At 43.0% G+C, this 16,313-nt stretch overlaps 1 protein-coding gene across 1 annotated transcript; it reads right to left on the bottom strand.

Moving 5' to 3' along the window:
* Positions 1–7,728: 7,728 nt before the first annotated feature.
* Positions 7,729–14,720, bottom strand: HTR1B (5-hydroxytryptamine receptor 1B). Its single transcript, XM_033938218.1, has 2 exons — positions 12,736–14,720; positions 7,729–8,206 (listed from the first exon to the last, which is right to left on the bottom strand). The coding sequence occupies exon 1, from the start codon at positions 13,949–13,951 to the stop codon at positions 12,797–12,799; it is 1,155 nt and encodes a 384-aa protein (XP_033794109.1). The 5' UTR covers positions 13,952–14,720; the 3' UTR covers positions 7,729–8,206; positions 12,736–12,796.
* Positions 14,721–16,313: the final 1,593 nt, after the last annotated feature.

The raw sequence follows: 16,313 nt of genomic DNA, 5'->3' as shown, positions 1-16,313 counted from the left end.
GAGCGTCGGAGCAGTTACGGCCGTTGTTGATGCTAAAACCCGCGTTATGAGGGGGGTAAATAAATAAATGTGAGGTAATTTGCTTTTGAGATATTTATGCCCCCTTTTCTGAAACTGTGATAGGCTTTTTTTTTTTTATTGCCAGCTGCAGCAATATTAGCTCCGATGCTCAAAGGAATTAAATGAGCATCGGAACTTTTACTGCCTCTGCCGTTGATTTAAAAAAAAAGCCTAACGTGGCTTCATAAAAGGGAGGGTTAATAAATAGGCCCTCTTTTACTAAGGTGCACTAACTGATTAGCGAGCGCTAAACGCTAATGCGTCCTTAGACTGACATGCACGCGTTAGCGTTTAGCATGCACTAATCGGTTAGCACACCTTAGTAAAAGAGGGCCATAGTGTTTAAAAAAATAACAAAATAAACTTTTTGAAAGTCCCTTGTAACAGTGTTTTTCAACCTTCTTACACCTATGGACTGGCAGAAATAAAAGAATTATTCTGTGGACCGGCATCGGTCCATGGACCGGCGGTTGAAGAACACTGGGCTAAGTCGTGGGTCAAACCCCGACCATCTCTACCCAATCTCCACCCCAGGCCCCGCCCCCATAATAGTACTAATTGCACCTTGCACGTCCCGCGCCTCATCTGGAAGCCTTCCCTCTGACGTTGCAACGTCAGAGAGAAGGCTTCCAGTTCAGGTGCAGGACGCCCGTAGGAGCCGCTGACCGCAGCTTAGTGCACCGAAGCAGTTAGGAAGAGGGAGCTGACTCGAAGATAACGCCGCATCGATCGCACCGTGGACCGGCGGTTGAAGAACACTGTTTTGGGCCTGATGCACGTGCTGGCCCTGTGGACCGGCACTAGTCCGTGGACCGGTGGTTAAAGAACACTGCCTTGTAATATATTACTGCTAATGGTCAGATGGCAGTCTTATTTTTCAAGAGTAGATTTTATAGGACAATCAACAGTAGTAGTCATAGGCAAGGTTACCAAAACACAGGGCTTGTTTTACATAGCCGCGTTAGCGGTTTAACGGGCGTAATAGCGCGTGCTAATTTGCCGGCCGCGCTAGCCACTACCGCCTCCTCTTGAGCAGGCCATAGTTTTTCGGCTAGCGTGGGGGTTAGCGCGCGCTAAAAAGGCGCGTGTGATAAAGCCGCTGACGCAGCATCGTAAAAGGCGCCCACAGTCACTGCTAATATGGCCAATGAATCCAGGAATGATCCGAACTCCCTTTCCAAACAAAAATTTAAAAAAAGTGTCCAAATGCTCTGATTGGTTATAATACAATTTTATATGAAAGAAAGTTCTGCAAAGCAATATTATTCATAAAATCTTTCTCTTTTATTATTTGGGGGGAAAACACCACATTTTTCCAATTTAGCAGAAGGAATGTTTTGCTTGGTTGTGCCAGTTTTGGCACATTATCTATGTTTGATAAAGGGAAGCTTTATTGTGCTACAGAAGCAAACATAGAATTTCAACGCTGCATTTGAAAATTAAAGAAACCTGTAGTCCTCAAGAACTATTGGATTAATTATTCATTCCTCTTCATGCTTCATAGATAATTAGTGCCTTGGTTTCTAGTCATAAATGTTATAGGGCAGTGATTCCCAACCCTGTCCTGGAGGAACACCAGGCCAATCGGGTTTTCAGGCTAGCCCTAATGAATATGCATGAGAGAGATTTGCATATGATGGAAGTGATAGGCATGCAAATTTGCTTCATGCATATTCATTAGGGCTAGCCTGAAAACCCAATTGGCCTGGTGTTCCTCCAGGACAGGGTTGGGAACCACTGTTATAGGGCATGATAGTGTATTTTCAAGAAGACATGAGTTTAAACGTACCTTATTTGGTATACCAACGGTTTCTGGCTAGCATTCAACTGGGCAATAAGTAAATATCAATTTCAATTTTAGAACAATCCAGATATTAATAATCAATATATAACTTTTTAGTATATCCTCTGTAGGCTTGTGATACTCCTTTATGCATTTCATATAGAGATCGCATAAGCCATTTTCTTCATAGGATCAAGTTTCAAGTAGAGGTCTCCAAGGGAACGGGTCCCTCGGGAATACCTCCCTAACCCACGGGACTCCCACGGGGACTTCCCTCTAGCCAACGGGACTCCCACGGGGAAGGAAGGCTTTGGAAGCAGGGTTTGTCCATATAATATAATGGACACGTCAGCCTTAGTAAAAGAGGGGGTTTTTAAGTTAATTACCTGAACAGAAAACAAAAAAAGGGTTCCACCAAAGAGATTCCACAAGGAAAACAGCAGCGCAAACACAAAAGAAACTGTGGAATTGATGATCCTGTCAGAAGTAATTGCTGCTTTTTATGGGGATGGGCGGGGATGGAGATAATTCCTTGTGGGGATGGGTGGGGACAGAGAGGATCCTGGCGGGGATGGAGAGGATCCTGGCGGGGACAGAGAAGATCCTGGCGGGGACAGGTGGGGACGGAGAGGATCCTGACGGGGACGGGTGGGGACGGAGAGGATCCTGGCAGGGATGGGTGGGGATGGAGAGGATCCTAGCAGGGACGGGTGAGATTTCTGTCCCCGCGCAACTCTGATGAATTGCTTATTTAGCTTTGCTAAGCGAGGTACAAAATTGATAAAAATATAAACATAGATTTAGACATACAATTTAAAATTTTAAAAAATGGGTTAGACAAATAGACTTACAGACTGACTAATACACAAGGTAAGAGGGAAAAGAACTACAATTCAGTGTTATAAAGTACAGAGGAGAACCATATATGGAGAAAACAATAGGGAGGGAAAAGTGCAATTAAAGAAGAAAACTAATATAAAGTTTACACATAATTAAAAGGATCTGTTTTTTTAATTACTTTAAAGGCCTCTTTTACAAAGCCACGCTAGCGGCTGCCATGCGGCAACAGCCCCGAAGTCCTTTAAATCTCCATGGGCTTCGGGGCCATTATCACGCGGCTTAGTAAAAGAGGCCCTTAGTGTGCAATATTCATAATTATAGTGAATCCTCAAAATAATGTGACTTATCTTTTCACTTAACAATATATTCAGGGAGCGCCTCCATCGCCATGAGCATGTTTCATATAATTTTCTTCAGGGTCGAGGCTCCCGTTATATAATTTAACTCATTCTGAATGAACTTCTGTGGAGCACAGTGTAAAAATCGAGTTAAATAATACAACGGGAGCCTCGACCCTGAAGAAAATTCTATGAAACATGGTCATGTGGGTGGAGGCGCTCCCTGAATATATTCTCAACTAAATAGATAAGTCACATTATTTTAACGATTCACTATAATTATGAATATTGCAGACTAAGGGCCTCTTTTACTAAGGTGCGTTAGGGCCTTAAGCGTGGAATAGCGCACGCTAAATTGCCACGTGTGCTAGACCTTAACGCCAGCATTGAGCTGGCATTATTCAAGAAGCGTACCGCGAGGTGTAGCGTGCAGTAATTTCGTGCGTGCACTAAAAATGCTAGCGCACCTTAGTAAAAGGAGCCCTAAAAGTAATTTTAAAAATGGATCCTATGAAGAAAATGGCTTATGCGATCTCTATATGAAATGCATAAAGGAGAATCACAAGCCTACAGAGGATCAACTAAAAATGTTATATGTTGATTATTAGTATCTGGGTCGTTTGATATTGAAATTGATATTCACTATTTGGTATATCATCCTGTGTGATAAGTCTCTAGTAGAGAGTTGCGCGGGGACAGAAATCCCACCCATCCCCACCAGGATCCTCTTCGTCCCCACTTGTCCCCGTCAAGATCCTCTCCGTCCCCACCCATCCCCGCCAGGATCTTCTCTGTCCCCACCTGTCCCCGCCAGGATCCTCTCTGTCCCCACCCGTCCCCGTCAGGATCCTCTCCGTCCCCACCCATCCCCGCAATTACCTTCATCCCCGCCCGTCCCCATAAAAAGCAGCAATTACTTCTGACAGGATCATCAATTCCACAGTTTCTTTTGTGTTTGTGCTGCTGTTTTCCTTGTGGAATCTCTTTGGTGGAACCCTTTTTTTGTTTTCTGTTCAGGTAATTAACTTATAAATCCCCTCTTTTACTAAGGCTGATATGTCCATTATATTATATGGACGAACCCTGCTTCCAAAGCCTTCCATCCCCATGGGAGTCCCGTTGGCTAGAGGGGGGTCCCCGTGGGAGTCCCATGGGCCAGAGAGGGTCCCCGTGGGTTAGGGGGGATTCCCGCGGGACGATCCCTATTCCCGTGCAGACCTCTAGTCTCTAGAAGCAACACTGAGCCAGACTTGGTTTGAAATCCAATCCTTCAGGTAACCTTAATTTGAAAATGGCTTTTGAAAGTGCTTCCAAATTCCAAAGTAACCAATTCTTAGAAATGTTTCTGTGGTTTAGAAAATCTGAGGCCTTATTAGCTTGACTTAAAGAAACATGAGACTACCACTGAACATATTTTGAAGGGTTTTGTTTTTTTTTTCTTTTTCTTCCTGAGATTAACATCTCACTGAAGCCTCGCATGAATGTCTAGCTCTGTTACATTTTTTCAACCAGATACTATCCAAGTCGGTGGTTCTTATTGAAAAGATATGAATGCTCATATCCAAACATTCTGAACAGCACAGAGGTGGTCTTTAACCCTTCAGAGAGAACTAGCACTGCATTGCAGATTCTGAATCCGCCCAGCCTGCCACCAATTCAAATCTAATCGCTCTAGAAAGGCATCCCATTCTTAAGTAATGATGCAGTTCATGGACTTATTACAGCTGTGACAGCATTGTCCTGATTGCCATTTCATTGCTGTGCTGCGGGTTTATTGAGTTTTATATTCAGGCTGCAAAAAGGTAGATGTACAATTCATAGCTACAGGCAGATTGCACATTTCTGCAAAAATTATCACATGATGCACTTACAGCCAACATCCGTCATTTTTACCAGAGATGCATCAAATTGTTTTTATCTATGTACCCACTGCTTATAAAAATGAAGTTAATCCATTAGGTAGTATTATAAATGCGACAAACACTTTCAGGGACTGTTCAGATCACAGGTAAATATGGTTTTTAGTATTAAATTTATATTCCCCTGAGTTGTCTATATATGTCTCACTTGCCATAAATGCTTAATAATCTACCGTAGCAGCTCCTCCCAAATTCTTAAAATGCTGATTTAAAGTGACTTCACTGGATTAAGGCTCTCTTTTATTTAACAGCAAACAAAATATGCAAACACAAATGAAAGAGAATCAAAAGAACTCAACATTCCATTTGATGTCTGACATCAGTTTATTCAGCTCTGTAGGCATTTATTTTATAGGTGATATGGCTGTTCCGAAAGAGCAAGCTGTTTGAACTTTCAACAGTGTACAACACAGGACAGTATAGGTAGTATTAACTCAGAGCGTGTGAGGGCTCAGTGCAGTAGGGGTGTGCAGCTAACACAATTGTCAAACAGCCAATACTTTTTCATTTGGGTAGAGCAAAAAAAAAACCCAAAAACAACAACCCTCAGTTTCGTACAATTCATTCTCTCCTCAGAAAGAAAAACCATTTCATCGGTAAATAAAACTGAAGCATCAAATCTAGCATTAGTGAGTTAACTATACAGGCTAGTCACCTGCTACACTCTTCAAATTTGTATACACTTCACTAACCTTTAAAATAGCATTGCTACTGCATTTGTATTTAGTCTTAGCATGAAATGCCAAAGGATAACTTCTTGTACGTTCCTGCTTCCCTCTTGTGCTCGGCTAAGCAAAATGAAGTTGCACTCATACCCTTAATTAGGAAAACATTCATTTCAAAAGTTTTGATTCTCTCCCTTTCAGGCCAAATCACTCACTTCTACTGCTAAAGGTAATTATGGATGTGATTTCGTGCACACCCCTACAATGTGCATTGTCAAGTTTCCCATGAGAGAAAACAAAAAGAAAATCAACAGTAATGCAGGACTGCAAGTAAACAAATCATGGTTTGAAAGGCTCAGGGACTCTCTTTTTTTAAATAAATAGATGTCCAAAAGACAGCACAAACAGGCCCTTGAATGTCTTACTAGTCAAAACGTGCAAGTGGCCATTTTCGAAACTTATTTTCTAGACATCTTTCTGGCCATTTTGCCTCTAGCGCATCTAAATCTTAAGGGGGCACGATAGAAGTGTGTTTTGGCCAGGCTTAGGACTTGGACCTTCTGCAGGGATAATCGAACTCTTAAGAAAACATCCTGGACACCATCTAGACATTTGGGGCTAGACCTATTTTAAAAATGAATAAGGGTCAAAAAGGTGACCAAACTGACCAGATGACTACTGGAGGGATTAAGGCATGACCCCCCCACCCCCACCCCATCCCCTTACTCCCACAGTGAAAGATGTGAAAGAAACAGTATATACCAGCCTGAATTCCAGCTTCAGATGGCCTCACAGACGCAGCTCATCAGATCAGAAGAGCTCTCTAAGGGGTACTGCAGTGAACGTCACATAAAAAGTCCCAGGTTTACGTGTCACTCTAACCTGATTATATTGTACTAGTGTTTAAGCCCGTTACATTAACGGGTGCTAGAATATATGCCTGTCTGTCTTTCTTTCTTTATGTCTCTCTCCCTGCTCCTGTCTCTTTCTTCCTTTCTTTCTGTCTCTCTCCTTCCTGCTATTTTTCTCTCTCTCTCTCTGGCACCCTTTGTCTGTCTGTCTTTTTTTCTGTCTGTCTCTCTGGTCCCCTGTCTGTCTTTATTTCTGTCTGTCTCTCTCCCTGGCCTCCTTTGTCTGTCTGTATTTCATTCTGTCTCTTCCCCCCCCCCCCACTTTCCTTTGCAGAAGCAGCAGTGATATTTCCCTTCCCCTCCAGATCCCTGTGAAGTAGTAGCAGCATTTTCCCCCACCCCCCATTCTCTTCTCTCCCCCCCCCCACACTTCCCTTTGCAGAAGCAGCAATGATATTTCCCTTCCCCTCCAGGTCCCTGTGAAGTAGTAGCAGCATTTCCCCCCACCCCCCATTCCCTTCTCTTACCTGAGCTGTCCTGCTCCGTTCAGCCCCTCCCCCTTCCTTTCCCGCGGGCTGGCCTGCTGCGGCCGAAGGTTTTTGTTTTAAGCTTTAAAAGTGCTGGCGGTGGATCCTCTCATGCTGCTAATCCTCCTGTAAAGAGCAGACTGCGATGGTGTCCGGCTTTAGCGAACCTCGCAGGCCTCTCTCCAGCCTCGGTAGCACGTTTCCTCTGATGCACGGGATCGCGTCAGAGGGAATGTACTACCAAGTTGGAGAGCGGCCTGCGAGATTCGCTAAAGCCGGACACCATCGCAGGCTGCTCTTTACAGGAGGATCAGCAGCAGCGGCGGCGCGTGAGGGCCGAGTTGTGTTCCCTGCCGAGGAGGCGGGCAGGGAGAGAGCTTGCCTGGCTTCCAGGATGAGTGAGGGCGGGAGGAGGGGAGTGGCCAGAATGTTCCCTGCCGCCGGATTGGCTGCCACGGATCAGAAATCACGGCGGCAGGGATCACGAAATTTCAAGAGCGCATGAGTGCTCTAGGGTTTTATTATATAGGATGGAGAGCCCTCCAAAACCCACCCAAAACCTACTGTACCTACAAAAGATGACACCTGCAGGCAAAAGGGCTACTATACAGGTGGGTACAGTAAGTTTTAGGTGGGTTTTGGAGGGCTTACCATAGTGACATGTTTACCTGGGACTTTTTAATGTGACATTCACTGCAGTACCCCTTAGAGTACCCCTTTGCTCTGCTCAGCTGTCTGTGACCAGTTTGCTAAGAATGCCGACTGCTTGGACATCCCAATAGCTTGTTTTTGTGTATTTTTCATTTGGACATCTTTGTATTCAAAAATGGCCAAAAAAATAGATATACTAAGGGACAAAATATATAGATAAGTCATTTTTTAAAAAACAAACCACGACGTCTTGCTATTTCGAAAATGGACGTTTTCTCTACTGGATATCTTTCCCAAAACTTCCAAACTCAGACTTGGATTTCCTTTTGAAAATGCCCATCTACGTTTGCTACAGTCCAGATGTCAGTGAGAAGCATTGATCTGAAGTTGCCCTCTTTACATCTGATATGAGTGAGCATTTAAAGAGCATCCTGGCACGTCATTAGAGTGAAATTCAGGACTGAAGGGAGAGTGGCACTATGTACTGATGTTTTTGCTCTGCAGCATTCATGAGTCTGACAACTCGGGCTGGGGAGGTTCAAGCTGCGATTCTTTAGAATATCGACTTGGTTCTGTAGACAAAAGGAAAACATTCACAGAATTACTGAGGAAGCATCAGAAATGGAATCCTTCAGATTATTTTTGAAAAAAAAAATTACTCTGAAGATCAAAAAAATTGGCCCCTAGTTTCAAAAGTATTTGGAAATACAAAGGCAAAGAGCAGGACATTAAATTCAGATTCCTTCCGACCACCTTTACTGGTTTTATTTGATCATTTAGAATCGTCACTTTTTTCCTTATGATCATGTTCTAAGTTAACTCAGGACATCTGAAATTCAGCTTCAATATTCCTTGCATCGAAACCTCACCCCATTGAAACAAAGGGGTAAAAGCTTTCCCCACTTTTAATGACTAGTAACTCACCTAAAAAAAAGGCGAGTCCTCGAACTAGGTAGGTGCCTTGGTTTCAGGTGACTGGAGTTAGGTGAATTTTCAGCTGAGCTCAGGCATCTGAGAGTCTCTTTTATAAAACCATGGTAGCGAGCATGGACAAAGCAACAGGCAACGCAGTCGCGCAAAGCGCAAGAGAGGCAGGGTCACAAAAATACTTGGGCATAGGCTGCAGCAGAGTGCCTCTATGCCTCCTTCCTGCCCCTTCCCCCAGGGTACATGGCGCAGAGTCTCTACCTTTTCCTTTCCCGTCCCTCCCTTCTGGGATCCCCCTCTCTTTGATTTCTTTTTTTTTAATATAATTTATATTCTGCATATCCTACAATTCTATGTGGATTACAAATTATTCAGGTACTCAAGCATTATTCCCTAACTGTCCTAGTGGGCTCCCACTCTAACTAATGTACCTGGGGCAAAGAGGATTCAGTACTTGCCCAGGGTCACAAGGAGCAGTGCAGGATTTGAACCCACAACCTCAGGGTGCCAAGGCTTTAACTCTAACTACTGCACTACACACTCCCACGCCCTTTGAGACTTCTATTTGCAGATGGGGGACCGTGTTCAGCAGGGCACAGCAGTGCTCCATGGAGCCTCCTGCTCAGGTGTGTTCCAGGCATTGATAAGTCCTGCCCCCTTTGATGTGCACTTCCTCTTCCTGTTGTGTGTAGTCAGGACCCAGAAGTACCTAGCTGTGCTTGAGCGGGAGGAGCTGTGGAACATCGCTGTGTTTATTGGGCATGGTCTTTTTCCCCGCAGGCAGGAGGTTTGGAGAGGAGTGGATTCAGAGGGTGGGGTGTGGGAGGGGGAGAGTTTTAGATGCTGCATTGTATTTTTGGGTGAGACTGGAGAGAAGCAAGGAGGCAGTCTGCGTGCTGGGGGGGGAGTCATAGTGTGCAGGTGCACAGGGCACAGCTAGGTCTTGTTAAGGTCCTGGTAGCAAGTCCCATGCAGCAAATGTGACGCAGCCCATTGAGTTCTTACAGGCTGTGTCACATTTGCTGCGCCAGTACTTACTACCACGGCTTTGTGAAAGGGGCCTATGCTTTGTACTGAAAATTCACCAAAGTTTAGGTTCCTCAATTGAAGAATACTAATTATTTGCCTAGATCTAGGAACTGTATTCCCCTATTTACAAAAATGTGCTACATGGGATGTTAATATGCAAAAACATGCATCGTATTTACCTCATAGCCTATAGGAAATAATGGGTTATATTTTCTCATCTTTATGAATTGGGGTTTAATTAGGCACCTAATACTAAAAAGTAACTCTAGACTCCGACCTCTGGGTTCTATAAACAGCATGCAAATTTCCATGTGCAAAATTGCACGCTATCCTGAGATACACACGTCACTATATTGGCTAACAAGCTAATTAGTGCCAAAAATTGAGTGATAACAATCAATTATTGTCTTAATTGCAACGATTTGGATTTACAAACATATCTTGCTAAGCGCTATTTGTTAAATATCTGTGCATAGATCTTATACCTCAAAAGGGCTACGGATCAGGGGCGTTCACTAAAGAAGCATGTAGTTTTATTGAATACCAGGGATCCACACCTAAATTAAGCCAGGGTTTCAGATGGTATAGCTCCTCGCGCCTACAGTTTGGTACGGCAATCAGCTCTAAGCGTTATTCTATAAACGATGCCCTGCTCCGAGTGCCATTTATAGAATAGCGCTCTCTGTGGATTTATTTCTTTCTTTTCCCCCAGCGTTGTTTTTGTAATTGTCATTTACTGAATCTGGTCCCTCACTTACTTGCCCTGATCTGATCTTGTCCCATCCCATCCACTTTCTGGCCACTTAAATTTAGGAACTAGTTAATTGGGCAGGCCTAGGGGTACAGCTGCTGCCTCAGCACCCTGAGCTTGTGGGATCAATTCCCCGTGCTGTTTCTTGTGACCCAGAGCAAGTCACTTAGGGGTCCTTTTACTAAGGCGCGCTAACCGATTTAGCGCACGCTAAAGATTAGCGCATGCTAAATGCTAAGGCGCCCACAGAATATAATGGATGCCTTACAATTTAGCGCATGCTAATCTTTAGCATGCGCTAAATCGGTTAGTGCACCTTAAGGCTCCTGTTACTAAGGCGCTAGACCTTAACGCCAGCATCGAGCTGGCGTTAGTTCTAGAAGCGTAGCGCGCAGTAATTTCCTGCGTGCGCTAAAAACGACCCCTTAATCTTCCATTGCTTCAGATACAAAATAAAGTAGCTATATATATGTAAACCGCTTTGAATGTGTAACCACAAAAAGGCAATATACAAGTCTCGTCTCCTTTCCCCCCTTTAATTTAGATATCTAAATTAAGATGCTCAACGTGATGATCTGGGTGCCTAACTTCCACGTTTCTTTTTTTCAATTCTGAGGAGAAAGAAGCATGCTATTAGCTGCTATTGCCAATGTGAATCTAAGTAAATCATGGATTGTCCCCTCCTCTTCCCCCCTTCCCCCCACATATCCTAATCCAAACCCCATTCAGGTATCACATTAATACCTATTCACGTGAGCAATCCAGAAACTTGAATTTAAGAGATCTACAAACAACAGGTGTGGTTATGATAAAAAAAAAGTGCATCTGCTAATTAAAACATAGCAAAAATATTTTAAAATAATATATATTAATGACTAAGAAGTAGGATTAAGACCTAAGGTCGACTGATAGCTGGCAATGCTGCTTTAACTAAGTCACAGGGCTTTCTTGCTCTCGCTTACTTATTCTTCTGGGGAAATATTTAGTCAGTCGAGGATCCATGATCACTTCTAGAAAATTTATGTGGGCAAGGGAAGGGGGCGAGGAAAAATTCTAATCCTTACTAGATGGGTGGGACAGAAGGGATTGGCAGAAGGGAGCCACAAAAGAGTTAAGGACTTGTGGAAAGTGTGAACTGTGATCTCAATTGGGTAGGGGGGGGTGAACCACCCATACTCTATATAATGAAAGCAATGCTAGAAGGGTGAGTAGGAAGAAAACCAGGAAGGAGCATAACACAATTGCCTTGAAATTCGGCATTTCAAAGGGCAGGATGGGCTTTGCCTTTAACACTATCCCACATTTAATAACAACAGAAGGAGATGATGCATTTAGATGAGTGACGTCCTGCAGCTAAGCTTTGTTTTCCAATGCTCATATTCACATAAGTACCCTAGAAGTGATAACAATGACAACACACCTTCAAAGGTCGGCCCTAATTCACGACTAATTGCTATCAATAGCAGTATTAATATGTGCTTTATCAGCAGCTCTAGTGATCTCCCCATCATGAGCTCCATTAACTCCCAGCTAATATGTATTACTACAGCCACTCTGAATAGGATATAGCTTTTAAACTTTGGCAAGAGCACACATACCACAAACATAGATTGCTTTTGTAAGACACCATTTGACAGCCACTGAACATTTGCACAAATTATGCATTCTCCTGTAAACACTCATGGATGGCTGCTCTTGAACGTAGCATCTCATTTTTAAGTAAGAAAATAAAGGATTTGTGATGCCAGCGTTAATATATATATATATATATATATATATATATATATATATACATATACATACACACACACAGTAAATAATTTTTTTGCTCTATCCAAACAAAACTTTAGATTTTGTAACTTTGCAGGCTATAAGAGTCTGTATAGGTCCCTGAATCTGTTTTATATACTCAAAAACAATTTGCATGAATATTAGAACATTTTCAATGCATTCGCTTTTAAAGAGTTTCTATGCAAGCATTTCTAACGCAGATTTGGCATAAGATCAACTTAGTTCAAGTCCTGCCATTATTTGCAGTTAATCTGTCCAAAAATATATATATATATATATATATATATATATATATACTCGTAAGCTTGTTCCAAAGCTCTCGGTATTCTTGATTGCTCTGCTACGATTTAAACATAAAAATCCACCAGGACATGCCAGTCCATTTAATGGTAAATGTCCCTGCCCAACACTCTCCTTTCTTAAAATTGCACTATAGTCGGTATTATGGCCATGATGTAGCACAGGTTTTTAATAAACTATACACCCCACCCCCAGCAACACACACTACTAGTACTGGCATCTGTCTCTGTTTGAAGGAATTTGGGGCAGAACAGGATTCTCCACACTGAACATCGCAGAACACTGTAAGAAGAATCAACCTACCTGTAGAACTAGACCCAACACAAGTGCATTCAAGTAGTTTTATAGAACACAGGAGTCAAACTCAGCATTTGCATCTAAAACGCATCAGTTTGTGAAAAGCTTGTTTAAAGTCCTCATTTGACATAGTATAGATTATCGGGTTAATTAAAGAGTTGAGATATCCCAGCCACGTGAAAAAGTCAAAAATGGAGGTATGGAACCAGCAAGCATCCTTACAGATGGGCAACACCAAGGTGATGATGAAGAAGGGCAGCCAACAGACAATGAAAGCTCCCAGGATAATTCCCAAAGTCTTGGTGGCTTTCCGCTCTCTTGCGGCCATGATCTTCTTCTTCTCCAAAAGGGCGTCTGAAACTTTAACTTTAACCTGATTCTGATAGACTGGCGATCCCGTTTCGCTGGTCATGTCGGGAGCCTTGGAGTTTAAGGAAGATACAGACACCGATTCGGGTGAATCAGTGATCAAATGAGCCCTCGTCAATCTCTTCCCCCTTTTCTTTGGCGACTGTTTCAAAATCCTGGATCTGGCTTCCACGTAGATCCTTCCATACAGTGCAATGAGAAGTAACGTAGGGAAGTAAAATGCCCCAACAGTAGAATAAATGGTGTACAGGATGTGGTCTGTGTTCACTTCACAGACAGACAATTCGCCTTCAACTTTCGCTTGTCGCCAAAAAAAGGGGGGCATAGAAATCGATATGGAAAAGACCCACACCAGCACGATCATAACTGCTGCCCTCTTGGGAGTTCTTTTCTTGGTGTACTCAACTGCATCCGTGATGGCCCAATATCTGTCTAAAGCTATCACGCACAAATGGAGAATAGATGCACTGCAACAAGTGATATCTGATGATAGCCACACATCACAGACTACCTGACCCAAAGTCCATTTGCCAGTCACAGTATACATGGTGCTGATGGGCATTACAAGAATAGAGACTAAGAGGTCGGTGAAAGCCAGGGAGGCTATAAGGTAATTGGCAGGAGTGTGCAATTTTCTCGTCTGATAGACTGTTGCAATTACAAATGCATTGGACAATACAGTGGCCAAAGTGATAAGAGCCATGATAATGGTCAGGATTATCTGCCAGGAGGAGAGACCAGATGCATCGCGATAGGTTCCTCGACTGCTACAATTTTTATCATGATAGGAGTCATTGGCTTGAAAAACATTCAGCGTGTCAGGTGCTGGTTGACAACGGGTTTGCAGCTCCATCACTCAGGCTGGAACACTCATTGAGCAAAAAGCTTTTCAATTGAAACGCTCCGAGTTTGCAACCCCTGCATTAGTCCTTAAGGATCACATATTGTGATGTTAATTCACCAGAAATGATTCCGATCAAGGGGGGGGCAGGCATCGCTCAACATTCTGTCATTCCCATCAACCTGGTACAAAACCATACGATCGCATACACAGGAGTAACTTTACTGCAAAAGTCTTAATTATCTTCATTGGCATGAAACGATCGTTTCACAGGGTCACAGTGAAAGAAACTCATTGTCCAACATGAAGGCAAGTAAAAATAGCAAGAAACAAAATGAGGCTCTCGCGTGTGCGGCATCGGAATCAATCCAGTTATCCAGTTCCACCAAGAGCCCATCATAAGAGTTAATCCATCATCTACCGGGTTTTAACATCTTTTTACCAAAACAGCTTGGAAGGAAAAATTCAGCAGGCATTTCTGAGGATACCACAGTACCTCAAGATTTAAAAAATGATATTCAATAGGCTGCATAGCTGCAAGCTCTGAAATGTATCTGCACAGGTTCCTCCTTATTTTTATTGGTGTAAAACGCTTAGTCTTTGATAGGCGTTTAATCAAATTTTTAACAAACTTGGAAACTTGGTTTTCTGCATGTTGACCTGGGTTCGCAGGTGAAGCCCTTTTGGCTAAACACAGCTGAGAGAGTTCATGCAGTCATTTTTACCTGCTGCATATGGGAGGTTTTCAGCTGCTTTGGAAAAAGTAGCCGTGCAATTTTTTTTTTTTATTTTTTTTGCAAGCCCTCACCTTTTCTTTTCTCTTTTTGGTTCAGGCTCCTCCGTCTACTTCTTGAAGTTACCCTGGAAGGTTGAGACACCGGCAGCCTCCTATACTTCCCGGCTTGTTCCTTTGCTGTTGCCCCTAGGTTTAGCGGGCAGTCCACGCTGTGAAAAGTTGCAAGGGAACATCAATGTGTGTGTTAGATGCAGCGCCTGCCCTTTTTATACAATCCCTCTTCAGTAGGAGAGAAATCACAAAGACTGTGCAGAGGGACCAGACCTAGGCGCTTCTCTTTCTCACATTCAGCATTTGGCTCCTGCCGGGTCCTAGCGCCAGGCGTGTATTCTCTATTTAGGAAGCCTCTGTCTGTACAGAGTGTAATAACCCATGCATACAGCTAGGCACTATTTTGTCTTTTTCGTTTTACCTTTCTGCAAGGGCAAGAACATTTGTGTATTACATTTACTTGTATTATTTTTAATTTTTTTTTTTCTTTCTGCAAATGGACTTAAAAACCCAATATCAAAGCAAGATTAGGCAGTGTCAGTTTCTACCAGCAGTCCTCTTCCCTTACTGCAGTGCTCTGAAAATAAACAAACATGGGAATCAATCGCCACTCCGTAGATACTGCAATATTGCATCTTGGAGGTCTCCCCCTTCCACAAAAGTGGCATAAACCCAACCCCCGCCTTACCACTTTGAAAATTGCCATGCCTTTACAGGAGAAATAGTTTGCAGCGTCCTTTGGATGCAGTTCTTTTCCCCTCAACATACTGCCATCAGCTGTGGGAGGTGAAAGCACAAGGAACGAGGTTGCAGGTTAGGCTCCTCATTATTTGATATGCCAAATTATAGTGCAATCTCGTGCAGCAAACAGGGCATCACAATAATAGAGGTTTCTTGAGGTATAAGCTATTTATCTCCAAGACTGGTCCAGGTGGAAGAAACAACTTTTGCAAACTCCATCATTCATGCTTCCAAAATAATATGTAGAACAAAAGTACAAAGTGATGTATTCTTTTAATTGATCTAGGTGCCTGCCCCCAAAAGCTTATAATTCATGAACTTGCTGTTTAATGCATGCCAAATTTTGGGTGCATGCCCACGATGTGCGTGCAACTGAATTGATTAATGAGCAATCATTGGGTGCTGACAACCAATTTTTGCAGTGAATCGGCTTTGCTTTGGCAGTTGCACACACATCTTACTGTGCACTATTCTAGAAAGATCTGTGTGCAGCTTTTATACTACATATAGAAAATGGAGGCATGGCCAGGGGTGTGTTGGAGGCATTCCCAAAAGTTGATCACAGAATTATAGAATTAGGTCATTCATTTATGCTTATTATTTATTCATTCCTTTTTCTTTACCATTCTCCCAGAGGAGCTCAGAACGGTTTACATGAATTTATTCAGATACTCAAGCATAATTTCAAGTTTCAAGTTTATTAGGATTTTATATACCGCCTATCAAGGTTATGTTTTACAATCAGGTACTCAAGCATTTTCCCTATCTGTCCTGGTGGGCTCACAATCTATCTAACGTACCTGGGGCTCTGGAAGATTAAGTGACTTGCCCAGGGTCACAAGGAGC

Source organism: Geotrypetes seraphini, chromosome 3, assembly GCF_902459505.1.
Source record: "Geotrypetes seraphini chromosome 3, aGeoSer1.1, whole genome shotgun sequence".
Classification (NCBI taxonomy): Eukaryota; Metazoa; Chordata; class Amphibia; order Gymnophiona; family Dermophiidae; genus Geotrypetes; species Geotrypetes seraphini.
This window is presented reverse-complemented; position numbering and strand designations above follow the sequence as displayed.